General features: G+C 40.4%; 1 protein-coding gene across 1 annotated transcript in view; it reads right to left on the bottom strand.

Moving 5' to 3' along the window:
* Positions 1 to 1,457: 1,457 nt before the first annotated feature.
* The window catches only part of NRDC (nardilysin convertase), a 44,757-nt gene continuing 20,556 nt past the window's right edge, over positions 1,458 to 25,658 (bottom strand). Inside the window, exons 14-31 of the mRNA XM_038412729.2 lie at positions 24,852 to 24,906; positions 21,716 to 21,820; positions 21,341 to 21,464; positions 20,681 to 20,767; positions 19,916 to 20,035; positions 17,316 to 17,367; positions 15,922 to 16,072; positions 14,458 to 14,585; positions 9,612 to 9,774; positions 8,468 to 8,499; positions 7,986 to 8,124; positions 7,346 to 7,393; positions 6,638 to 6,690; positions 5,688 to 5,771; positions 3,121 to 3,211; positions 2,574 to 2,690; positions 2,069 to 2,158; positions 1,458 to 1,672 (exon numbers count right to left, since the gene is read on the bottom strand). Of these exons, the coding sequence (XP_038268657.1) occupies positions 1,478 to 1,672; positions 2,069 to 2,158; positions 2,574 to 2,690; positions 3,121 to 3,211; positions 5,688 to 5,771; positions 6,638 to 6,690; positions 7,346 to 7,393; positions 7,986 to 8,124; positions 8,468 to 8,499; positions 9,612 to 9,774; positions 14,458 to 14,585; positions 15,922 to 16,072; positions 17,316 to 17,367; positions 19,916 to 20,035; positions 20,681 to 20,767; positions 21,341 to 21,464; positions 21,716 to 21,820; positions 24,852 to 24,906 (1,834 nt within the window). The 3' untranslated portion in view covers positions 1,458 to 1,477. The remainder of the gene's footprint in view (positions 1,673 to 2,068; positions 2,159 to 2,573; positions 2,691 to 3,120; positions 3,212 to 5,687; positions 5,772 to 6,637; positions 6,691 to 7,345; positions 7,394 to 7,985; positions 8,125 to 8,467; positions 8,500 to 9,611; positions 9,775 to 14,457; positions 14,586 to 15,921; positions 16,073 to 17,315; positions 17,368 to 19,915; positions 20,036 to 20,680; positions 20,768 to 21,340; positions 21,465 to 21,715; positions 21,821 to 24,851; positions 24,907 to 25,658) is intronic.

Below are 25,658 nucleotides of genomic sequence, written 5' to 3'. Positions count from 1 at the left end.
TTTATAAAAATCCAGTACACTTTTCTAAATCCTATTTCAAGTGATAAGCACTTTACATGACTTAGGCTACAAAGTGCTTTTGAAAGTTTTACCCAGCATTAATGAAGTGAAAAATCTGCATCTGTGTTCTCACCCTATGTCCATACACTAGAGTTCAGAGGAGGGGTGAATCAGCCAGGGGCAATGAGAAGTAACAGGACTTTTCTGGAAGCTGGCCCTGGCCTTGCTTCCTAGTAGCCAGATATGCTCTCAAAATTTTGAGAGCATAAGTAAGTGTGTAAGGGTTGAACAGTGTTTAAGCTTTTGAGGGATAGTGATGAACTCACTCAAAATGATTATTCTGGTGCTGTATAGAATCTAGTCAGACTTATCCCCTGCTGAATTAGCTTGTGTTGTCATACTTTACTACTAGATATCTTTGTAGACTTGTATAAAGGCTTGAAAGTTACAGCAGTTGATAGAAAAGGGATCACTGCCTCAGCAGAACAAGGACAGCTCTTCTGTGCAGGAGAGTAACTACTCGTCTTTTGTATTACAAGCCTTGGATTTCCCTTGCCACCTGATTTATGATCATGGAGGCTTCTTTTCCTTCCCCTCTATCACTGCAGGGGTGGTAACAAGTGATTGATTGATCAATCTGGGGAAGACAAATTTCCAACTGGTATTAGGTTGTTGCACTCTGTTTTGTAGCAGTAAGTTAACATTTTTAAAAGCATCAATAAATAAAATTCACTTTACTGTCTAGCAGTAGCTAGGGGTTTGAAGGATGTGGTAAAGTGGCATTTAGACCACACACTGTTAATCCTACAATAATTGATAAATTGCCTAAACCTGTATTAGCATACTGCCAGATTAAAACTGACAACCCTAGTTAATGCTTTAGTGGGGGGGGGGGGGGGGGGGAAATCAGCAACAACTCAGTTAATGCTAATGATGAAATTTAAATACCTGTGTTTAAGATTTGAGTTAGTGTTAATTTATAAACTACCTTCAATGCAAGGCTTAAGTGGCCCATTCACTACACAGTCTTGTCACTTTTTTATAATATACAGCAGCCTGGATAGAAAATAGACATTTTTATTTAAACACACTTGTTAATAGTTGTCCTACAATGCATACTCCTACCAAGTTCCTTCAGTAATTATTGCACAGTTCACTTTAGCATTCATGCTGAACCATCTGTAAACTTTTAAACTAATACTTTGTATAGACTTAACACCATGCAGTTAGAGAAAGTAACCTCTTGTCCCTCTTTTGCCTTTATTCTATTTCTTAGAAAGGCTATTTAAGAATAGGCAGTTGTTTTATATCAGGAACATTTTCCTTGTTCCAGCTTCCAAGAGGGTAAGGAGTAAGATAGGTTAGTTTTAAAAGCTAGGAATAATCTTACACATTAGTTTGGTGAGACTAAATGATTTGTAGTTCTCAAACAGTAAATAACTTAAATTACACACTACTGCAGGGCAAGATGACAAATTTATTTTAATATTTTATGGTAAGGGAGAACATTCAGAGCTGATGTATAAGCTTTGATGTCCTTGATGGAAGTGGTGTTAGTCATCAAGGAGGAAGGAGGTAAGAAAGTTAGCTGAGGTATTTCACCACATGAGTTCTGAACATCAGAGACAGCTGGTACTTCTGAGTCCCCTTCATGTTTTCCAAATCCAACCACCTGAAAAGGCAAAGGCCAGATTTTGCTAAAGAAAGCAGGAAGAATAATTTAATTGAATGGGTCTTGAAGCATTAGTTTGTTTCAATTCTCACCCCACCCCCCAGCTTGATAAGCTAGAAAATTAAACATAGGCAGTGATTTTTTTCCCCTGCAATTTTCAGAGCTCAGTGTTAATTCAGGATACAGTAATTTAATGCTTGTTCTCTCCTGAGATGGATTTAAGGCAGCTACATGAATTGAAACTAGTTAAATTCAGTGGTATAAGAAATCTTACTGAAGTCTTTCTAAAACAAGGATAGGACACAGTGCAAGACAATTTTAAATACAGAGCTTGGACAAGAGTAAGTGATCAGAAGGAATCTAGTCCACTCTAGAACTCCATCCACCTATACTCACATGTACACTGAGTACTTTGCTCTCACGGCCTCTATGAGCTTGGAACCAGTCCACCAGATCTGCTTTCGTAAGGGATTTCAGAGCTTCAATCTAAAATCCACAAGAGCACACTTTTCAAACTGCTAAACACTAATACCTCAAAAGCATTCCAATTCCAAACATTTAACAGCAATTATTTGCAGCCAAATTTATAAGCCTTGAAAGCAAGAGTTTGTGGTGGAAACACTAACAGATGTTTGTTTCCACAATCTCTGAAAATAAAGTTTTTACAACAAGCTGTTTCAAGTGTCACCATTAATTTCTGCATGGAGCTTATTCTTAAGCACAGTGACTTCACATCTTGTAAAACTCGGGGGCCCTCAAGGATCTGGGCCCCATGTGGCTATTACATGTATACAACCTAACAAACCTTTGAATCATTGCTATTTTGTGATTTAAAGCACCTGCTACAAAGGTGTTAAAACTTCTATTCAAGAAACTTTATTTGTAGTATTAAATTCACTACCTCACGGGCAAGCCTGTCAAACAGATACTGCTGAGTCACCACTTCATTCCAGTTCCTGTCCACTTCTTCTCCAAGATGGGAATCTTCACACTCTTTAAGCTTTATTAGAGCTGTGACCTGTATAAGAAAACACCACTTAGTATTTCTCGAGAGAGAGCCAGGATTCAGATGCAAAGCAAACACTGAATGTGCTAAATCTAACAGGCTGTAATTCAGTAAACAGCACAGATATAGCCTACTAACAGCCTTAGAGTCCACTGTATGAGGCCATGTCCCCCTTAAGGCCACTTCCAGAAAACAGTAAATGTTCCATGACAAGTGGGAGTAAAAATTCACAAAAGAGAAAAATCTGTCCTGTACTTAAATTCATGGCAGCCTCAGGAGATGCCACTGTACAAGGCAGCCACTTCCTAGAAACCAGGCAGGAGCAGGTATTAACGTAGCTGTGTGTTTCCACTTTCTCCAAACAGATTGTATGTTCTGTTTGACTCTACTCCTTCACTAATAGTTGTTCTTATATAGTTGATTGGTCACCTTTTCCCTTTACCTGTGTGCTGAATGCTTCTTCAGTTAAATGTTTGATCTTTTCTTCAAAGAAAGAAAGAAAATCTTCTATCTTCTTGTCAACCAATTCAGAGCTGGAAAAAATAAGAATGGGTAGAAACAAAATAAATAGCACTCCAATAAGTAACCAGTTTTGAATTTGGGAACTAACATCAACAACAAAGCATTGCCTGAGGAACTATATATATACATACACTGACAGGGAAAAAAAAACCACTGGCCTAGTGGAAGAGAACATCCCCCTCCTTGCTGTGGTAGACCTTTCCATTTTCAGTTTCTTCCAGTCCTTAAGAAATAAGGTAAAGAAAGCTAGGAAAGAACTTGGAAGACAATGCTACTCCTAGATCAAGCAAGAGATTATTAATGCTTGATTCATCATCTGTCAGGGCCAACAGTATTTCCAAAAATAGTTGCACTTCAGATGGGGACGGTGAAGCAGATAAGACAGAGAGCTGGTAACAGCTGTCTAACTATTGAGATAGAATATTAATATGCAGCTCCTCTCACCCTCTTGAGCCAGTTCAAAAACCTGTAAAACAAGCCCTCCAGGGCTGGCAATTTCTAAACAAGGATCTATCCAGCTGCATTATGTTGTGGCCAAACTGTCACCAGAAAAATCATCACACAATCATTTTTCAGATTTCTTTTTCAGAGCAGAGCTGCTCTGCAAGAATAAACTATTAGCTCTTTGGTGGTTCAAAGAAGTGTACTTCATAGTTCAGACTAGATTTGTTTTATTCAGTGAAAGCTACCTATTGTCATAAGCCAGATCAAATGTAGCTCTAGTCATGAGGTCAGAAGTCAGTGCACACACTCAATACACTATCTACACCCTTTTTCATCATCTTCTTAGAAAAGGAGATAAAAAGATGTATTAAATCCATACACAGTCCCTCTCCCTGCTACTCTAGGATTGTTTGCTATCACTAAGGCTAAGATTTTGTCATGGTTATTTTTAGTAAAAGTCACAGGCAATAAAAATTCACAAAAGCTGTGACTTGTCTGACTTTTGCTGCTGCAGCTCCATGGTTTCCCCTGCCACCATGGTGGCTGGGAGGTGCAGGGTGACCATATTTCCCAAAGAGAAAACAGGATTTGGAGGAAGCATTAAGTCTAGCCACTTGCCTGAGACCTATTCTCCCTCTCCCAGCCCAGCAAGGTTGGCAGTTGCTGGAACCTTGCAGGGGGCCGTTGCCCGTCACTGGAACCCTGCCAGCGCCCCACTGACTGCCAGCTCCAGAGTCCTGCAGCCCAAGGGGCTGAAGCAGAGAATGTCACAGGTCACAGATTCTGAGACTTCCATTAATTCCATGACATAAACATAGCCTTACTTATCATACATTCTCTAGTGCTTTGTGCAACTTAGTTTTAGGATATGTACATGGTTATGAAATAATCTCACCACCAGGAAGATTTTTTTCCTTACATTTAAGCTCCATTTCTTCATCACATCCTATTTACTTCTTGCATTATCATAAATAAATCCTCCACCATTATTTTCAGTAGTGGCAATATTTAAATTCTTCAAGAGCTTTCCCCCGTATGTTCAACAAAGGGATCAAAAATAGAGAAATATTTGTTATTCCTAACAATAGTTCTATCAATCCAGTGTTAATATCCCTCCCTGCATCCTAATTTGAATTCCAATTTGGAGTGCTGCTTCACCTTTGCTAGCAAGGAGTTGTGACCTCACCTCAGATGTGGAGCTCACCAGTTATCCATGCCGTCTCTTCTTCAGCTCCTGCTTATGGTCTCAATTCAGCAAAATATAATAGCACATACTTAAAGTTATGCCGTATACTTAACTACTTTGCTGAACGCGGTGCCCGTGGGCACAATGGCACTTGTCAGGGTAAGACTTTCATAAAATGAAAGGGAATGCTGCCGCCGAACCACCTGCCGAAATGCTGCCGAGAAACGTTGCTGTTTCTCAGCAGCATTTCGGCAGTGGGGTGTCTGGCACCTGCCCCACTCTTCTGGGAATAGGAATATGCTATTCCCACAGAAAGGTTGGGGACCACTTATCTAGATAATCAATGTGTTTGAAGCTACACCTGAAAGCTTTGACTACAGGGCAGAGTACAGTGGCCTGACTTGCTAAGCCAGGTTTCTTGTCTGGAGCATATTACACCTGTAACTCCACTGGCTTCCCAGTAGCTTTGGGTGCATTTCCAAACATTGTCTTTGTTATATAAAACCCTATATGCTGAATCAGACTCAGTCCGACTTCCGAGTTTAGGAAAAAGCACCTATTCCACCATAACAGTTGAGTCCATCTGGGATGCTCTCATATTGCCCCTAGCTTTGAACACGGTCTGTGTACCAGCCTCCCAGAGTGTTCAGTGGAGGAGGAGCTCCTCATCTCTGGAATTTTCTTCTTCTATTTGTGCTTGGTAGACTTTCAGGAGACCTTGATGGCCCATTTGGCTGTGCACTTGCATGGTTGTAAGCAACTACTACTTCAGCCAAAATCTGCAGAGGTTGGCTGTGAAGAACCACAAGATGGAATCATTAACATGCCATCCCCTCTTAAATTAGTGAGAGACTTACTTGTACTTTGTTGCTTGTGTTGCTACAGTAACAGAGAAGCCAAGGATCCCAGATGTATTTCTGCAGGTCGGGTACACATGGTAGCTTAAACCAAAAAGGGAAAGTCATTCCACTAGTACAAGCCATTTTACATTTACCATCCATAGCTATGAAATCAGAATATTGTCAATACTTGGACATAAGATATTATTAGCAAAGAGGTGTCTATCAATGCAAAAGATTCACTCTGGAATAACAAATCAAATATCTTGCATCGAGTGGTCTTGGCCTTTTTTGTTCAGCAAATCCTTTTTTGGGCTTCATAAGATGTTTAGCAGAGTACTCATGTACTAAGAAAACCTGCAACCCAGATCTGTGAATGTGAAGGGACCCCCATAAAACAGGTTCGGTGCAGTCAGGGTTACTGGAGTCTTAGTTCATATGAAAGGGCCTAAACAGAGAGGGATGCACCTGCAGCGGTGACAGGAGTTAATTTCAGCTCAGCAGACCCCTTACATAAATGCTGTGGGGAAGCTATAGTAGTGGCTACTTGGGAGAGAGTGAGGGGAGGTTATTTTTGAGGAAGTCTAGCTCCACAGTCCAAGTCAATGTTGATCACCAAGCTAGAGGGAAAATCTTCTGCTTAGACAAATTACATTAACTTCGGGTTGTGGACTCAAACCTGGATGACAAGACCTTGCTGCCTGCAAACTTTTTTTTGCCAGTAACTTGACAGCAGCTTTACAGGGCATAACCTTGCCATTTTTCAAAGGGCACCAAAGCAATTAAGTTAAAGATGGTGTCAAACGCTGCTGGTTTTGGTTATGGTATGTTATGCTGTCCTTTCAGCCACACTATGGAAGGAGTTAGCCACCCTGCAGTATGGCATTTCTGTGGTAACATAGTACACATGGGACACAAGTATGATAAAGAAGCTGAGCAGGAGCAGTATCCCAATGCAGTGAACTTACCCAAGCGTTTGCTTGGTTCGCAGGAAGTCAAAGCAAGGCTCCTCCATGTGCATCTGAAATACAGCACAAGTTCAGTCAGAAGGCATTGCTACTTACAGCAGCTTTGGTTTAGGCTTGGTACAAAAGCATGATCAAAGATCAAAACAAGAAACACTAAGGCCAGGTCTACACGACAAAGTAATATTGGTACAAATGAAAATCCACCCCTTTGAGCAATGCAGTTATACTGATCTATCCCCAGTACAGTCAGCACTTAGTTGACAGAACAGCTTCTCCAGTCGACATAATCCGCCTCCCCAAAAGACAGTGGCTAACTACGCAGACAGGAGAAGATCTCCTATTGGCATAGTAGCATTTTCACTAAAACTCTACAGCTGTGCCGCTGCAGTACTGCAATCTGAAGACAAGCCCTAAAGCCTCAATGATTTCCCCCACATCCCAGAAAGGAATGAAATGGCTAATTCGGGCTCTCCTGGTATCAGACTAACACACTAACACACACTAACACACATGTATCCACACATCCAGAAAGGAAGTAAAAGGCTAATCAAGCAGATCACAGGCATGTACGTGTCTCACCTTTGTTTCATTTTCATCTGTAGCATTCTCTTGACAGCAAAACAATGCCGGGGCAGGACAGAAATGTTGCTTCTCGGGGTGCATGTTAATAAGTACGCGAGATTTGTTAGGAAAGGAGCAAAAACTTACCACAAGTAGTTCCATGAGGGTGTATTCTCTTAAACTTCTAGCCCCAGACTAAAAGAAAAAAAAAAAATTAATTGAACAGACTTCAGGAGTTTCTCATGGAAAGAGAAGAGCTATGGGTCCAAGTCGCTAGAATGGCCTCATTAAGAGAAACAATTCAGGATGGATTTCAGCACTAAGTATACATTGCAATTTGCAACAAAAAGAAATCAGACTTTCTGGCCTCTGATGTGTGCTCAAAACTGCCCCTTGAGCGAAAGACAAGGGTCTGTTCATGGGACAATGATCACTGTATGGGTGAAAAGGCAATTTCAAGGTAATCAAAGAACAGTCAGGCACAATCTGGGGGAGGCAGGCAATATCAAGATGGAAGAGCATGGAATATGCCTGCACAAGGCACAATAGATCTAGAACGCTCACACAAAATAATATGGACTATAACTTCATTAAGAAGGTTTTAGTAACTTGGGTCTTGCTCATGGGGATTCTGTTTATGGGCTCACTAGAATTCAGAACATATTCTAGAAAATAATGGTTGGAGAATTGTTGTGTAGTCTGGATTACGAAAGCCATCAGCATAACAAGTAGCAGCAGTCACCACAAGGAAAATAAATGAGTATACTCAAAATGCTTAACACATTACCTGATAATAGACTGTCACTTCAGAGTTGGCATCACCTTTGTTAAGGGCTTTCACTTTGCAGAGGAGGTGTGTGCTGGGCAGGTCCACTACCCGAAATTGAACAGGACACGGGTGCGGTAGGGGAAAGAACTGCAGCTTTCTAAAGAGAGTCCAAACAGTAAAGCGTCAAATACTTAACTTCCCATTCCTTAAACCAAAACAAAGAACCAATGTTCATATTCTAGATGCCTCAAGTCAAATTAGCATCAATCCCCTCCCACTCCCACAAACCAGAACCACATCTTACTTTAAACTGCCATCAAAACCAGATTTCTGGAAAATAGTGACAATACAGTTACATTTTTTGGAAAAAAGGAAATTCCAACTGTTTACAACATTCTTTCCCAGCCACCCCCCTCCAGCCCCCCGTTAACCAAGGTTCATAACTAATATACTTATAGCTCCCACTTGTAAAAAGGTGAGTGTCAAAGAGAAATACTCACTGAACAACATAATTCAGAAAATCCTTTGATTCCTAAGAGATAAAGCATAAAACAGTTTTACTCTGGAGAATGGAATTAGCAGCCCTTTAGGTATCAGTCCCTATATATACTACAGCCATCCATAAAGGAACCAGCAAACACAGAACTGTCCAATTCTCCCCAGCCTTGCCACACATTACAGCATTTTGGCCAGAGGTTAACCCAGCACCAAGTCACTTCCTCCCTTACAACATGAGAGTACAGCGTGATGTGTTACACGGACATCTCCAATCCAGTCTCTTCCTTGGAAGTTTGTAGCCCCTCAGCAAGGGCAACGTGGAAGCCAGGAAAGAGAAAACTAAAGGAGAGAAATGTCTTACCGAGAATCTGCTAACAGATGTTCACAGCAACAGATGTGCACAAAAGTAGTACTAGGTAAGTGGGAATGCTATGTCAGAGCAGCTTAGGCACCAAACAAAGACTCCATAAGAACTATGGTTAACCCTCAGCGTCCCCTACAATCCAACAGCCCATATGGCTATTTTTCTCCTTACAAGAATCCCCATTCCCCACCAATACACTGGTGAATTTCCCAAAAGGCTTGACAGACCAAGGACAAACTGATGAGTACAAAGTGAAGACTGCAAGTTTGTTCCTCAATGGCCACACGTTTGTGACGCTGCATGGATGGGGACAAACCCTGCTGTAGCCAAGTTTTAAAAAGCTTGTTAGATTAGATCAGGCCTATGGCTGGATCAGACAGTCCTCATTGGACTTCAGTAGCAGTTGAGAGAGAGTAACAGTAGTATTGGGCCCTAGACGCACAATATGACATCCTGTCACACACAGGCTGTATCTGCACTGACAGCTTTAGGGAACTCTTCCACAGGTGCACCAGCACTGAAGTGTTTAAATCACCATGTCATCGATACCTGGAGTTTAGAAGATTACCAAGTGTTTAGACAACACAGGGATAAAATCACCAGTGGTCAATTCTACATTAGCTGTTCCGTAGTGTTAACAGGACCTGCACCTATGTGAGATATCACCAAAACTGCCAGTACAGACAAAGCCATAGGCTGGTGAAACAGGGTTTGTGCCAACTGTGTTTAATCACTTTCTAAATTCAAGAATTTATGCTTCAGCTGCGGAGGTTAGTACTCACTCTGCTTGTGAAGTTTCCTTGTACAAGACCCTCTACAAAGAGTTGAGATTTGAAAGCCTTAACGAAGGATGAGAGAGACTCGATGGAAAGGCCCTTCATTAATGTCTCATATTTATCGATCATAGACCATCTGCCATGCTCCAAAATTAAGAGACGCACATTTCTGTAACAAGAGAAAAAGTTATTTAATTCAAAATACGTTACCCACCAGGGATTTAGATCCTATAACTTCTTAAATCCGAGATCTGTGACTAGCAGAATTTCAGCTAATCCTAACTAGAAATATCAAGTACTGATCAGTCTGCCCTGGGACTTCAGCCCTGCTTCAGCTCCAAAATGCCTCAGATGCTTTGGGCTGTCCTTCGGGAAAAAGATTTAAAGCCTGCTTCCAATAATAACCTTTTTAAACAGCTTTTGTTGGGGTGTGTTGTGATGCGCAGACTACCCTTTCTTCTCTAGGTCACTGATATAGGTCTGTTTTCTCCCCACTGCAGGAGTTTTAACAAATTACTCAAACAGCTCTAAGGGTTCACACCATGATCTGTCAGAAGCAGACCTGCATATGCTAATATAGGCTATTAAATAAAAGTAGTAGGCAGTGTTGTTGTCGTCGTGATGTCAGTCCCAGGATGTGAGAGACATGGTGGGTGAGGTAATACCTTTTATTGGACCAACTTGTGTTGGTGAGAGAGACAAGCCTTCAAGCTACAGAGCTCTTCCTAAGGTCTGAGAAAGGTACTCAGAGCGTCACAGCTTCATACCAGGTCTAACACAGGGGTCTCAAACTCAATTTACCTTAGGGCCAGTGCCAGTCCTCAAATCCTCCTAGCGGACCAATAAATGTCACTGAAGATGGTGTTCAGAAAAGCTTTATATTGTATTTTTTATTTTGAATTTCTTAGAAATAATAAAACTTTCATACAACTTTATATAATTCTTCACCTGCCTGAGAGTTTTTCGTGTTTGCTAAACACCTGGCAACGCTTCAGTTCGGTTAGTTGGTTGATGTTTGGCCTCAGTGACTGAGCAGTTGAAACCTGCAGACCCGCAGCGAGGTGGGCATCAGAGAATACTGTTCGGTATTTTGATTTGTTTATATTCATTGTGGAAAAAAGCGATGCTGCCTCCATGGGTGACTCTTCCCGGCAACCACTGATGGTATCGCTGTCCCTCTCCCCCAGCCAATGGTAGCTGCGTGTGTTGGGGGGGGGAGGGGCGCCAATGCCTGCAGCAGACATTGCCAGCAGGGTGCCTGCATGCGTCTCTCCTCTGCAGGCCGCAGCGGGGAGGTTCTCAGGCTGCAGATGGCCCGTGGGCTGGACTTTGAGACCCCTGGTCTAACAGATAGTTTAGCATAAATTAGCATGTATTCGAAGGTAGCATTCAAGGCCAAGTGGACCGTTAACACCACTGTAGTCATAAGACCAAAAGTGGGTTATAGATTGAAGAATTTTTGGGGACAACCCATGAAACCAATGATATACCCAAGATATATAATGAAATTTCATTCTCCACACAAATGAACTCCCTCACAGATTTACACCACCACTTTCAACAACCACCACCCGTCCATTAAATTCTCTCTGGAACACTGCCACACTAGCATTAACTTCCTGGACACTAGGATCAACTTCAACAATGGAACCCTATAAACAACAATCGACAAGAAACCCACAAATCACCACAGCTACCTTTGTAGATCCAGTAATCACCCCAAATACGCCAACAAGTCTATTATATATACAGCCAGGAATTGATACACCACAGAACGTGCTCCAAGGAGAAAGTCCAGGACATATACCTTAATGCAGGGATTCTCAAACTTCATTGCACTGCGACCTCCTTCTGACAACAAAAATTACTACATGACCCCAGAAGGCGGGGACCAAAGCCTGAGCCCCGCCATCCCGGGTGGTGGTGGGGGCCGAAGTCGAAGTTCAAGGGCTTCTGCCCGGGTGGGGGGGCCTGTAACCTGAGCCCAGCCACCCAAGGCCGAAGCCTGGGCCCTAGGCTTCAGCTTTAGCCCTGGGTCCCAGCAATGCCAGCCCTGACGACCCCATAGTTTGAAAACTGCTGCCTTAACACACTTAAAACTGCCTTCATTAAACAAGGACATTCCCGCAGAGAAACAGACTGCATCATGGAACAGGCCACCCAAATACCTTGAGAACCCATTTAAATACAGAAATTGAATCTCCTTTGACCTCACACCCCAAAGTTCTCACCTACCATCCCAAACTGGGAACCATATGGGGTATCAAACAACTACAACCATATTCAGCGGGGACTCCATTCTGAAAAAAAAAAAATCTTTCCTGAACCCCCTCTTTTTGCCTTCAAACACCCCTCCCCCCCATCATCAGAAGTAAGTTCCCCATAGACCAGGACACACCAAATCAAAGCAGCATCAGACCCTGCCAGAACAGATGCAAAACCTGCAGACATATCTCCACTGCAACAATGATCAACACCCTCCACAACAAACTTTTAAAGATCCATGGGTCCCATCCTATACATGTTATCACAACATGTGGTGTACATCATTCAATGCAATAAATGCCCCAACAACTATGTGGGTGAAACCAGACAAATCACTATGCTCTCAAATGAATTCACATAGGAAAATGATAAAAGACAAAAACACCCCATCACCAGTGGGTGAACTCTTTTCACAAAACAATGATTCTATTTCTAACCTATCAGTTCTCATCCTTAAAGAAAACCTTCATAACACTTTCAAAAGACAAACCTGGGAGCTTAAATTCATAATTTTGCTAGACATTAAAAAGCATGGTCTTAATAAAGACACTGGATTTATGGCTTATTACAACAATCCGTAACCCACTAACTCCCTCATTTTGTCCTATGACTACAGGAGCGTTAACAGCCCACTTCAGCTTAAATGGTCCCTTAGAATATGTGCTAACTACTTATGCTAAAAGAAAAGGAGTACTTGTGGCACCTTAGAGACTAACAAATTTATTTGAGCATAAGCTTTCGTGAGCTACAGCTCACTTCATCGGATGCATTTGGTGGAAAAAACAGAGGAGAGATTTATATCTTATAAATTTATAAGATTTATAAGATTTATACTTATGCTAAACTATCTGTTAGACCTTGTATTTAGTTGTGACAAGATAGGTATATGTCTACACACCAACTAGATACTCGCTGCTGGCCTGTGCCAGCCAACTTGAGCTCAAGGGAATCAGGCTACAGGGCTGTTTCATTGCTGTGTAGCCTGCCGGGCTTGGGCTTTAGCCTGTGATATTTCTGTTACACCATAAAATTAGCTGTAAGAAACATCTTCATTTATTAAAGAGCATCCAATGTGATGGGGTTGGCAAACCTCACACTGAAATCAGGACAACACAGTTGTTACAGGGTCCTGCCAAAAAGGGCTGAAGCCAGCCCCGCTCCACCTTCCATCAGCCAGCAATAGAGGGAAGAGGCAGGCTTCTGCACTGAACTGTGCTGAGAGCAGACCGAGGGCATGGACTGAGCAATCTTATTACTAATTCCTTTAATTAATAAAGCCAAACCCCAGGAAAGGGATGAGTTTTGTCTCTACAAAAAGAAAAGCAGTACTTGTGGCACCTTAGAGACTAACAAATTTATTAGAGCATAAGCTTTCGTGAGCTACAGCTCACTTCATCGGATGCATCCGATGAAGTGAGCTGTAGCTCACGAAAGCTTATGCTCTAATAAATTTGTTAGTCTCTAAGGTGCCACAAGTACTGCTTTTCTTTTTGCGAATACAGACTAACACGGCTGCTACTCTGAAACCTGTCTCTACAAAGTGCATCATCGTGTTTTGGAACAGGAGGTACAAGGCTTATATGATTTTAGAGGCAGTTTTAGACATTAAACATAATTCCCAGTTAACAGTTATGTTTATCGCTTGCGGAGTAAAATCAACATAGAGTAATCTGTGGTCTCTAAGGTATCGTCAGACAATCATTGTATCTTCTTTCCAAGATGAGTATTTTCCTGCTCACTTCTGTCTCATCTTAAAAGGATAACAACTGTATTGGTTATTATAAGCAGACAAAAACGCTTTAGAGAATCCAAACTGGTCTCTACTGCAGCTTTAGGAAAAATCAGAAATAATTTTGTTTGGGGGAGACTAAAATCAGAGGTTTATTTTCCCCCCAATTCTTAATTCAAATGATAATGTCAGGCACATACCTGTATAAGCGTCTTAAATGTGCCTTTTTATAAAAATAGTGTCACATTAATATCCATGAGCTTTCTGAAGAATTCTTTTTAACTTCTGCCCTTGTCAGCAGAGGTGTGTGTTTTTTTTTTTTGTTTTGGTTTTTTTTTTTTTTTTTTTTTTTTTTTTTTTTTTTTTTTTTTTTTACACAAACCCCTCTCACCACTGTGTAATAGATTTGCAACTTAAATATTAGTATGTAAAATTAGCTCTGATTGGCCTGATTCTACTGGTCTCAAATCACCTCTCTCCTTCACTGAAACCATCCTCTCTTGTTTATTAGATGGCATGACAGGAGTTTAACACTGATTTTTGTTGGTTTGTAATTTACTCAATACACCCCCTTATATGAATGAAAAAATACCTCTGCTTTGTCATGTAATCAGCTGCACCAGCACTTACCATAAAGCAGAATGTTACCATTTAAGTTCTGTGCTCTATTCTTGAGGACGCCAAGATTCATTTCATTCACTGACCATGCAGAATACTGCACAATAATTTATCCTTGTAACAGAGAACTCCTGCAGCTGCCTGATAACATAATTAAAGCAGAGAAAACTCCACTCTAACTATACCTCCACCTAAACCAGAAAAAGCCCATCCACATTTAATCTCTCCACAGACACTCACTTGGCCAGGGTCTCCGGTTTTATGAGGATGTTAAAATAGGTCTTTTTTAGCTGCTCTGTTATCATCTCAAAAACCGCTGGAGTAAAACTGAAGTCAGACAAATGGTCAATGATGAGCTGAAAGAGCAGCTGGAAAGAAAAAAAAAAAAGTTTTCCAAGCTATTTTTACCAAATAGGAGAACATTATTTGCTGAAGAGGATGAATGTGAAATCAGACGTTTTCTTCTATATTAGAAATTCAGAACCTTCTCTATTTTTTGGACAGCTAGAGAATTAGTAGGATGATGTCACAAAATACCTGAACAAGTCAGAAAGGAAAGGGAATTCAGTCAAGACTGTTTAAATCTCCAGGGTCTGTTTTGATTATTAGGCATTCTAAACAGTTGGAAAAAAAAATACTCTCCTTGTGAAAGATTCAACCACCATGCCCCTTCAATGGAGGGCTGCAAAAGCCCCCATTCCAGTTCTCTGGTCCCCCAAAAAGACAGGGAGGACAAGACTCAGTATTCCCAATATTTCTAAAATAAAGGACAAGCACAAACAAATCCTGTTGCATGCACGCACTAATCTATTATCCCTCCTTTGCAGGTCTCCTTTAATAAGGCAGCAGAACATTTGTTTATTTTGACTACTGTATCTCTTCGGGGGGGGAGGAAAAGAGTGCATTTTAAAAATTATGTACATTAATGGAAGCTGAGAATGCATTAAAAAATTGCAGAATGCAGTACAGATCAGAGCCTCAATTCTCTCCACCCCCATGATTTTCCTTCTCCCTCATGTTGAAGATTTTGCTGTGTATATTTCAAAGGATACCCTTTGGCCCCATATATACTACAACTGTAATCAAGTCAAAGGACCCAGTTGCAATTTGAACTGTCCAAGGCTTCCACCTAGTTAAGTCTACTCTACAAGTTTTAACCATGTTGTAACCAAGTCCCCTGACCCAGTAATAGGCTTGTCTGCACTACAACCTTACTCTCCCTCATCAAAACTATCCCATCAGCCTCTAGAGAAAAATAGCATTTGAGGCTGCCATGTGCTGAGTAAGTCAGCGGGGGGGGGGGGGGGAAAGGAGGGTGGTGTGGGGGAAGAATGTGTTAACTTTTAATAAATTCATCTAATCACCTCTGGAATGCTGTTCCATACCCAGCTTTCTTGAACGTCTCCTGCACTTCATGCTGGGTGTGATTCCCCCCTACACTCCCACCAGCATCAATCCCCGTCACCATGCCTTCCTGGCTAACCTGGAAATTTACACACACTCTCTGCTCTTGCAGATTTATGAGTGTCTCAACAGGAAGACTGATTTTTATTTTTTTTTAAACTGTATACAAAACCATTAATGGGCTGCAAGACCACTAATAGACACCAATATTTAAGGACAGAGCTGTGAATAGTTTAGAAAATGATGCCCAGCAAATGGCTGGTTGACTTACAGTAGTGAAAACATACTGCTAGTACTTACTGGTAGTTTATGATTGAATCCTTTCACTCGAATGACTAAACCATGCTCTCCAGCTACTAGCTTGTATTCCAGTTGAGCAACATCAGCTTCATATGCTGGTTCGGCAAGGTTGTGGGTGAGGATATTTACAAAAGTATCAAAAAGCACCACACTGCATGGAGAAAAGGGTAAAAGTGGGAACCAAAAAGGAAGAAAAAACAAACCACCATAAAGTCAGTGGGTCTGAGGGTATATGCCGAAGTGTCCTAGAGAATTATTTCACTGAAGACATTTAAGACTTAAAATCACAAAAACCAATTTAAAAAATGGACTTGTATTCTGCAAGAAATTTAGTCCTGGGTAACACAGAAGTCTACAAACACAAAGATGTGAATTTCTCTCTATCAAAAAACACAGGGCTACTAGAGGTCATTTTGGCATTAATTAAAATACTTTTGCATCAGATGAGAAAAGAGAAGTTATTTACTTTAAAAGGCACACCAGGATAGTACAAAAGCAACCCCTACTATATGTGGTTTAAAATCCAACTGGAATAAAGAATGTATATTTCAAGCAACATCAGCTCATAGTAAAGTGTGTTTGTTGAATATTGGGATGTTAATATAGAAAATATGCTAAAGGAATTTGAGAGAGACAGCTTTATTTGAAGTGGTAGTTGCTATGATTAGGATTTAATAGGTATAAAAAGATATTTTAAGAAAAAGTCCTTTTAAGCCAGTTAAAAATTCTGAGTGCCATAGAGAATTAGAACCTAGTGCTTCTGGTTAAAAATTCAGACCAATACCTTCAGAAAAATAGTTTTACAAAGATATATAAAAAACCCACTCCTCCCTTGCAGCTCCTTAGTGGTCTTATGATAAAGTCACTATACTGTTTGTTACAACTGATAGTCCGACCTCGGGGATAGTAGGAGTGCCATGAATGGGAGGACGAGTTGCATATGCTGAACTGTAATCCAAAGTCTGTGTAATGTGCTCACGTTATAGCTCTCCAACTGATGCTCTCAATCTCTTTCCCCCTCACCTACACACTTTTCCCCAAGTTGTTGGATATAGTGTCTACAACAGGCAACTCTTTTCAGCGCAAAGCCTTTGCAGAAACATTCTGTTCGAGCAGATGCACCGCTATTATTGTGTCACTTTCATTTTCCCTGCCCTTCACCATGGGAAAACCGTACCAAAATTCTTACACACTTCCCTTCTCCTACACGAACACTTCTCCCCTTCCCAATAAACCATTCCCCTAAAACTACTGAACTGTAAAGAACGTGAAAGAACATAATGAAGATAGAGGAAACCCAATTGTTAATTGGGGGGGGAGGCGGGGGTTGTTTTTAACCCTATATAGGAATTTTAGCTGCTTTGCAAGATAAGCATGAGACAGGTAATTCTTACTTCTCTGCAGACTGTTGTATCAGTGGAGATATCAGATGGAAACGTATATAAGCTGGAAAAAAAACCCACAAATGAGCAACTGCAGAAACACATGCAGCTTTAAACATTTAACTATTTTTTCCTTCACCCCATTTGTTGTTTCCTGTCAGTTATTTTATTTGAACACCATGTGAAAATGTCTGTTCAGCTGAGACAACATTTTTAATCTATATTAAATCACCAAAGTAGCTCCGTTCCATCCCCATTTACCCTTTAAACCTTCCCTTCAAAATAAGGGGTAACGATTGAACTTTTGGGGGGGAGGGGGCGACACAACAACACATTTATACTGTGGGAGTTGTTAAGAGGCATATTTAGTTTGATAACAGACAATATAAAATCAGATTGTAAACTGACTGAGGCAGAGACCTTATCTTTATACATTTGGATTATATTTGCCAAAAATTAATGTTATACTTTTATTTAAAAGCAATGCAAAGGTTGCACAACAACAACTTCTAAAAATATACAAACCTAAAAGAGCGTCACTAACTGAAAATTGAAATGCCATCCTGCTTGAAAACATAACTCAAAAATGGCAACATTGTTTCCACATTTATTGAGTCTCAATGATTCCAGGTCACATTTTCTCAGTTTAAAGGCAAAAAACCTACAGTTCCTGTAACCACCAAGCCCGCAAACTCAAAGTAGATTCCTTTCCAGAGTAAGATACTCTGAAAAATTCTGCCCTCAGTTACACCGCCAAAAGAAGTCTCCATTTGTCAAGCAGTTAGTAAAGAGTGGTAACGGAAATACTGCAGTATTTCCCAGTACTTAGAATGGGAAATAACTATCAAATTATAGTAGGCTTGGCAGAATTTGATTTAAAAAAATATTGATGAATAGTATAGATGTTTATTTTTAAGCACTTTCTTCTTTTTTTTAAATCAGTTTAAATGTTCCTTGTTACAGGTAATTAGAAGGGGGTCAGACAACTGGAGAGGAAACAATTGTTTAATGACAGTAGTCAAAGATTCAAAAAGATAAAGCTTTTTAACCATTAAATTACAAATTGTCAATGTCACATGTCAAAATATAGAAAGTAAATATCCTTAAATCAAACTTTAATAAGTTCTCAAGCAGCATTTTTCTTACTTTACCCATCAGTAAATTTTGATTATCGTTGATGTCGGTTTATTTGTACAGTGAAATCGACATTTTCTGATAAAAATCTAATCCTTCCAAGCCTATACATCAGCTATAGTGCCACCAAGTAGTAAATAATAAATATTTGTTTTCATGGTTCTCATTGTATTAGAGGTATAACAACAATCTACACTTCTATAGCACTAACCATTAAACAATGTCAAAGCTCTCTACAAACGTTAATGAGTTCCACTCTACAATCTCGTGAGGCAGCGTCTCATTTCACCATTAGTATCATCTACATTTTACATTTGGTGAAATGAGACCTAAAGAGATTAGGTGCTTTGCCAACTCCAGGAATTGCACTCTTGGTGCCTAGTCCTGAAATATACTTTACTGAGTCTTTAAGGATTCTTAAAACATGACTCTAGCATTGGCCTTTAGAGCTGCTTAGCTCTAAGCAAAAAAGTTATCCTTTAACAACACAAACGAAAAAGAGGTGTGTTCATGAATCATCCCATTGGTATTCCTAAAGAAAATCTCCAGACAACATGGTCTGGTATTCCAGTTAGTAAAAACTGCTGTGCCAGACAGCTCTCCATAAACAGGACGTGCATGAAATTGTGTCTTTTCAATTTTGAAAGATGTGGAATCCTTGCCTTTGGGACACAATGCCCTGAAAGAGGAACACATTACTTTAAAGTAGTGCAGAATAGAGATTAATGAAACAAAAAGAGAAATTATACAATATTTTAATGCACCAGTGATAGCAGACAGGGAGAAAATTGCCAGCACATAAACAAAAACAAAGGGTCTAAAGAGACCACATGCTGCTGCCTGCAAGTCACACTTGAATTAGTTACCTAAACTGTAAACTCTTGAGCTGGAACTGTCTTTTGGGGTTTGCAGATATGTATGTGTAGTGCCTCACATAATGGAACCCAGTCACTTTGATTAGGGCCTCTAGGAACTACCACAATTTCTAGGCCAAATGCAAGCAAGTGGCACCTAGAATTTATTAACGATCACTTCAAGCAGGCTTATAAACAATAGTCAGGCAAAATCCAATGAAACAATAGTCCAAATGAGGAATGGATGTCCTCAAGACTTCACATTCTAAACCTTAGACAGCAACACCAACTGAAACTAGGAATGGCAGGGAAGAGGAGCAGAAGCAAGATTTTTGAACAACTAGTTGGGGGGGGGGGGGGGGGGGAATTATAACTCCCTAGCCAAAAATCTGAATACCAAGCTCCAAACCTAAGCCACCTAAAAAAGGAGCTAAACACAAAAGGGGGGTTATAAAGTGCAATGGCAAATAGAGTGATTCTCAGTGCTGTTTGGAAATAAGATGGAAGTGAAGCTACAAGTCCTAACTCTAAATAAATGTCTAGAACTATTTTAGATGCCTACTACTGTATATGAAAAGTTTTGTTTTGCACATTGTGTGTAATATATCATTTAACAGGCATTACCTTTAGGAATTTTGAATTTATCATCCTTCCTGTACCACAGACAGCCTTGTTGTGTGCTTAGTATTTTGACAGGATATTCAGACTCCAGGCAATCAGGTGCTTTCAGAGCAAAATCAGTGGCTAATGTAAAAACAGAATATGTGGGTTACTGTATCTCAATTCCACAGCCATTAACACAATTGTGCAGGTTTCAAAACTGTAGGCAGGCTGCTCTCCTCTCTCATGTCACTATAGTACATTCAGTCGCACACTGCCCTTTCGTGAAGAATGGATGGGTCACTGCACTGTAAAGAGAGGAGGCCTTTTATAGCCTATTCAAGCGAAGTTTTTTGGGTTTTTTTTGCTTCTATTAACAGATCCAGATGCTATTTAAGGGTCTGTTTTCCCCCCCAGAAGAGCAGGGAATAATCTAACACTGCTCTCTCAGTAATCCAGGTACCATTGTTCATAGCTATATGCAAGCAATTCACGAGTGCACCATGGCTGCTCTGCTTAGTTACCTGGTCCTTGTACTAAGGAGTATTTTAAAAAGACATTGTCAGGTCAAATTTGGCAAAAACGTAAACTTATAAAAGTCTAATAGAAAATATGGAAACATTTGTTTCTGAATTTTTATCTATTTCAGTAGAAACAGTTTTTAAATAAACTGAACATTCATAAAAAAGGAAAAACAAAGACCATGTCCTAGGAAAAGCCCTATCCTCAAAGGGAATGTCAGGGAAGAGAAAAATGACAGAGTCCACTAAATACTAGTGTCTCACTCACCTATATATTTATTTTCTTCAGGTAGGTGCAAGTCCTCATTTAACTGAAAGTCACTGGCCCATAAATCACTCCAGTATTTATCAATATCTGTGAAAAACATTAAATTGAAAGCAGATAAGCTATCTAGCTACAGACTCTTTGAATAATAATTATTTCCTTTAGATGTTTCTCTCCATGCCTGTCAGCCAAAAGACTGGGTATCCTTTCCTGATGCCATTTGGCTCACCTTTCCTGTCTCCTCTTAAGCCTCTGCTCAAACCTCACTTTAAGCAAACTTATAAGCAATAGTCATGCTTTAAATGCAAGGCTGTGTGCATTAGCATCATGTTACCAAAAACATATTGCCTTAGCCTTCATTATGTAAGTTTTAATCTCTATTCAGTACTGACTTGGGGAACTGGAAGCATCACCATGACTCTCCCCCTCCCAAAAAAGACCCTGTAACAAAAGGATCTGCCTATCCGGCATAGAGAGGGGGACTCAGCCAATGCTACAGACAGAAAAGAGTAGCTATAGAATAGGACAAAGCCTCTACTGACTCATAATAAGGTCAAGATCACAGTTGAGAAATCATCCTCCCCCTCCTGTGTACTTGCATGCTGTATTGTCACCCTGTTTAATAGCCTCTGTCACCTCAGACACTTCAAATGGTCATTTTACCTTCCTCACTGTACTGTGTCCCAAACCATCTCTCCTTCAGGTGACATTTTCCTTCATTGGCAGCAGACAGCAGAACCATGTTGGCTCTCTGAGGGCAGAGCTGGTTAAGGGCATCAGCAATGACCTACAAAGATAAACCAATATCCGAGTTTAAATGCAACTTTAGCTGTGTCTGGCAAGCTGTAAAACTTAAATTTATTCTGAAAATCCTGAAGACAAAAGGTTAAGAATAGATCTGTAATCACGCGATTTGCTTTCTACATTTTTTTTCATTTCAGAAGTGATGCAAGTAACCTAGAAAACCCAGTCCAATATGTCTGAATTTCCCAAGCTTGTACACCTCAAATACATGTTCAGAGCTACAGTGCTACTTACATCAGGTTTGTATTCAAACAAAAGCTGGTCTCCTGTCAAAAAGTCCTCTTTCTGAAACAACTGCATATTTTCACAAAGGCTTTCCACATAATCAACTGGATCAGTCTGTAAACAAGTAAAATGGTGTTTCACACATCAGACATCTGAAATGTTCACTTTTTTTTGCTAAATAGAGTTTATTGTGTGCTGCACTTGTTGAGTTTTAGTTTTGGTTATTGAGCCTAAATGCAATTCATAAACAAATCCTTACTCATGGTGCTCAAACATCGATTTCTCCCCACCCCTGCAACATTAGAGGGCTCATCCTTAAAAAGAAACATGAATGAAAAGTTTCAGAGTAGCAGCCGTGTTAGTCTGTATTCGCAAAAAGAAAAGGAGTACTTGTGGCACCTTAGAGACTAACACATTTATTAGAGCATAAGCTTTCGTGAGCTACAGCTCATTTCATCAGATGCATTTGGTGGAAAAAACAGAGGAGAGATTTATATACACACACAGAGAACATGAAACAATGGGTTTATCATACACACTGTAAGGAGAGTGATCACTTAAGATAAGCCATCACCAGCAGCAGGGGGGGAAGGAGGAAAACCTTTCATGGTGACAAGCAAGGTAGGCTAATTCCAGCAGTTAACAAGAATATCAGAGGAACAGTGGGGGGTGGGGTGGGAGGGAGAAATACCATGGGGAAATAGTTTTACTTTGTGTAATGACTCATCCATTCCCAGTCTCTATTCAAGCCTAAGTTAATTGTATCCAGTTTGCAAATTAATTCCAATTCAGCAGTCTCTCGTTGGAGTCTGTTTTTGAAGCTTTTTTGTTGAAGTATAGCCACTCTTAGGTCTGTGATCGAGTGACCAGAGAGATTGAAGTGTTCTCCAACTGGTTTTTGAATGTTATAATTCTTGACGTCTGATTTGTGTCCATTCATTCTTTTACGTAGAGACTGTCCAGTTTGGCCAATGTACATGGCAGAGGGGCATTGCTGGCACATGATGGCATATATCACATTGGTAGATGTGCAGGTGAACGAGCCTCTGATAGTGTGGCTGATGTGATTAGGCCCTATGATGGTATCCCCTGAATAGATATGTGGACAGAGTTGGCAACGGGCTTTGTTGCAAGGATAGGTTCCTGGGTTAGTGGTTCTGTTGTGTGGTGTGTGGTTGCTGGTGAGTATTTGCTTCAGATTGGGGGGCTGTCTGTAAGCAAGGACTGGTCTGTCTCCCAAGATCTGAGAGAGCGATGGCTCGTCCTTCAGGATAGGTTGTAGATCCTTGATGATGCGTTGGAGAGGTTTTAGTTGGGGGCTGAAGGTGATGGCTAGTGGCGTTCTGTTGTTTCCTTTGTTGGGCCTGTCCTGTAGTAGGTGACTTCTGGGTACTCTTCTGGCTCTGTCAATCTGTTTCTTCACTTCAGCAGGTGGGTATTGTAGTTGTAGGAATGCATGATAGAGATCTTGTAGGTGTTTGTCTCTGTCTGAGGGGTTGGAGCAAATGCGGTTATATCGTAGCGCTTGGCTGTAGACAATGGATCGAGTGGTATGATCTGGATGAAAGCTAGAGGCATGTAGGTAGGAATAGCGGTCAGTAGGTTTCCGATATAGGGTGGTGTTTATGTGACCATCGCTTATTAGCACCGTAGTGTCCAGGAAGTGGATCTCTTGTGTGGACTTGTCCAGGCTGAGGTTGATGGTGGGATGGAAATTGTTGAAATCATGGTGGAATTCCTCAAGAGCTTCTTTTCCATGGGTCCAGATGATGAAGATGTCATCAATGTAGCGCAACTAGAGTAGGGGCATTAGGGGACGAGAGCTGAGGAAGCGTTGTCCTTGCTATCCTTCTCTCCCACTGTGTGTGCATTTGTGTCTTGTTTTGTCTTAAAGGAAGCAAAGTTGGATTTCAACAACAACTCCAAACCATCTAAAACAGGGGTTCTCAAACTGGGGGTCACAAGGTTAATACGTGGAGGTTGTGAGCTGTCCATCAACCATGCATGGGGCTGACAACCCAAGCCACCATTAAATTAAATTAAAAATCCCTATTTTTAATTTTATGGGGGGGGGTCACATTCAGAGGCTTGCTGTGTGAAAGGGGTCACCAATACAAAAAGTTTGAGAACCACTGATCTAAACTAACCTTTTCTCTTTTCCTCAAAAGAGACAGTTAATACCATCGAAAATACTGTCCAACAGGCATCTCTCCTGTAAGAGACTAACTAAAGGGAAAGGGAATAATGGATACTGTTACAGCCTTAATACTTTCCATTTTAAATGCTTTTAAGTGTTTTTCCTTCTTTTCCTGTATCTTTCTTAAAAGGTTAAAGTTTTTATTACAATGGCAGTAAGCCAGTGATAACTTGACACAAAACCACAGACGACACACTTAACTGTTTATTGCTTTAATAGTGAACAAGGATTGCATTAACACCTTACCCCTTGTGGGCCAAACTCACCCTCCACCCCTTATTACAGAAAGCAGCACTGATGCGTTAAGTGCCCCAAAGTGTCACAGTACCAAGAGCTGTTTCTCCACAAATAAGAGTATGCAGAAATGCTTGGGGGGAGGAGAAGGCGGGTGGGGAGGGCTTCATTAGCATTCATAGCACCTTACTGGTAAACAAGACAAGGTTCCATCTGCAAGTATTTCACAATATAAAATCAGAAGATAGAGAAACTGACCATAAGCAGCAAAGAAAGATGATCAAAAAGTGAAGAAAGGGATGATGGCCCTTGGAAGAACACCACATGCAAAACATTCGAGTTGTGTTTTGGTTTTGTTAAAGGACAATTTCACAAGTCAAAAGTCTAACACTGCTCTACCTAGAATATGAATTCTAACACATTCTCGTTCTGCCTTCTCATCTATGTTTTCAAAGTATTGCGAGATCAGAATTTTGCAAATCCTCCAACAGAAAAGCTACACACAGAAATCATGTACTTGTGGCACCTTAGAGACTAACAAATTTATTAGAGCATAAGCTTTCGTGAGCTACAGCTCACTTCATCGGATGCATTAGTGAGCTGTAGCTCACGAAAGCTTATGCTCTAATAAATTTGTTAGTCTCTAAGGTGCCACAAGTACTCCTTTTCTTTTTGAGTACACACAGAAAGCAACTGATGAAGATTAACTAATACCTGTTCTTGGTAATGAAATTCATTAGCTTCAATCTTCTGGATCTCTTCCCAAATTCTGTAGGAGGAAAAAAAGTTTGACCATTATATTGCAACGTTTATTACCAAGACACAAATGAAACACTATTTCTAGGCAAGATATCAGAGTGGAAATTCAAGTCAGTTTCTCTGCAATAATTCTTCATACATCTATGAGACCTGGTGAGAGGTGCACTCAAAATACACATACAACTCGTTTTATCTTGGAATCTCAAAAGCAGTTTACACCCTTGTCAGTTGGCCCTCATTATTCCTGTAAATAATCATCCCCTTATTATAGATGGAGACAGTGAATCACAAAATAGTCAAGATCAGACAGCAAGTTAGTGGAAGAATTGAAAACTGAACCCAGAACTCATGACTTCTAGTCTCAGGCTCCAACTACTAAACCACATTCAGAAATGCTTGAGCTTACTATTTGGGAAGGATGTGGCATGCAGGGATGTCTTTAGCAAGTGCCTAGGACAGAATTCTCCACTTCTTGCTTTTTTGTCTCCCACTAAGGGCATGTCTACATGCTGAGCAGAACCAGTTTAACTGCAGTATTATTTTAAACTAAATTTAGTTAACCAGTGCAAAAGGCTGCATGGACACTTACTGCACTTTAAAACAGGCTTACTTGGTCTACCTTAAGTCTGTTAGGAACAACTTTAAGTTAAACCAAAATAAACTGCTCTTAGACAGAAAGAAGTGTCCATAAACAGGAGCTAGCACCAGTTTATCTATATTGGTTTAAAGAACAGTTTAAGATAAACTGGTTTTATTTTTCCA

The sequence above is a fragment of the Dermochelys coriacea genome, chromosome 8 (assembly GCF_009764565.3).
Source record: "Dermochelys coriacea isolate rDerCor1 chromosome 8, rDerCor1.pri.v4, whole genome shotgun sequence".
NCBI lineage: Eukaryota > Metazoa > Chordata > Testudines > Dermochelyidae > Dermochelys > Dermochelys coriacea.
This window is presented reverse-complemented; position numbering and strand designations above follow the sequence as displayed.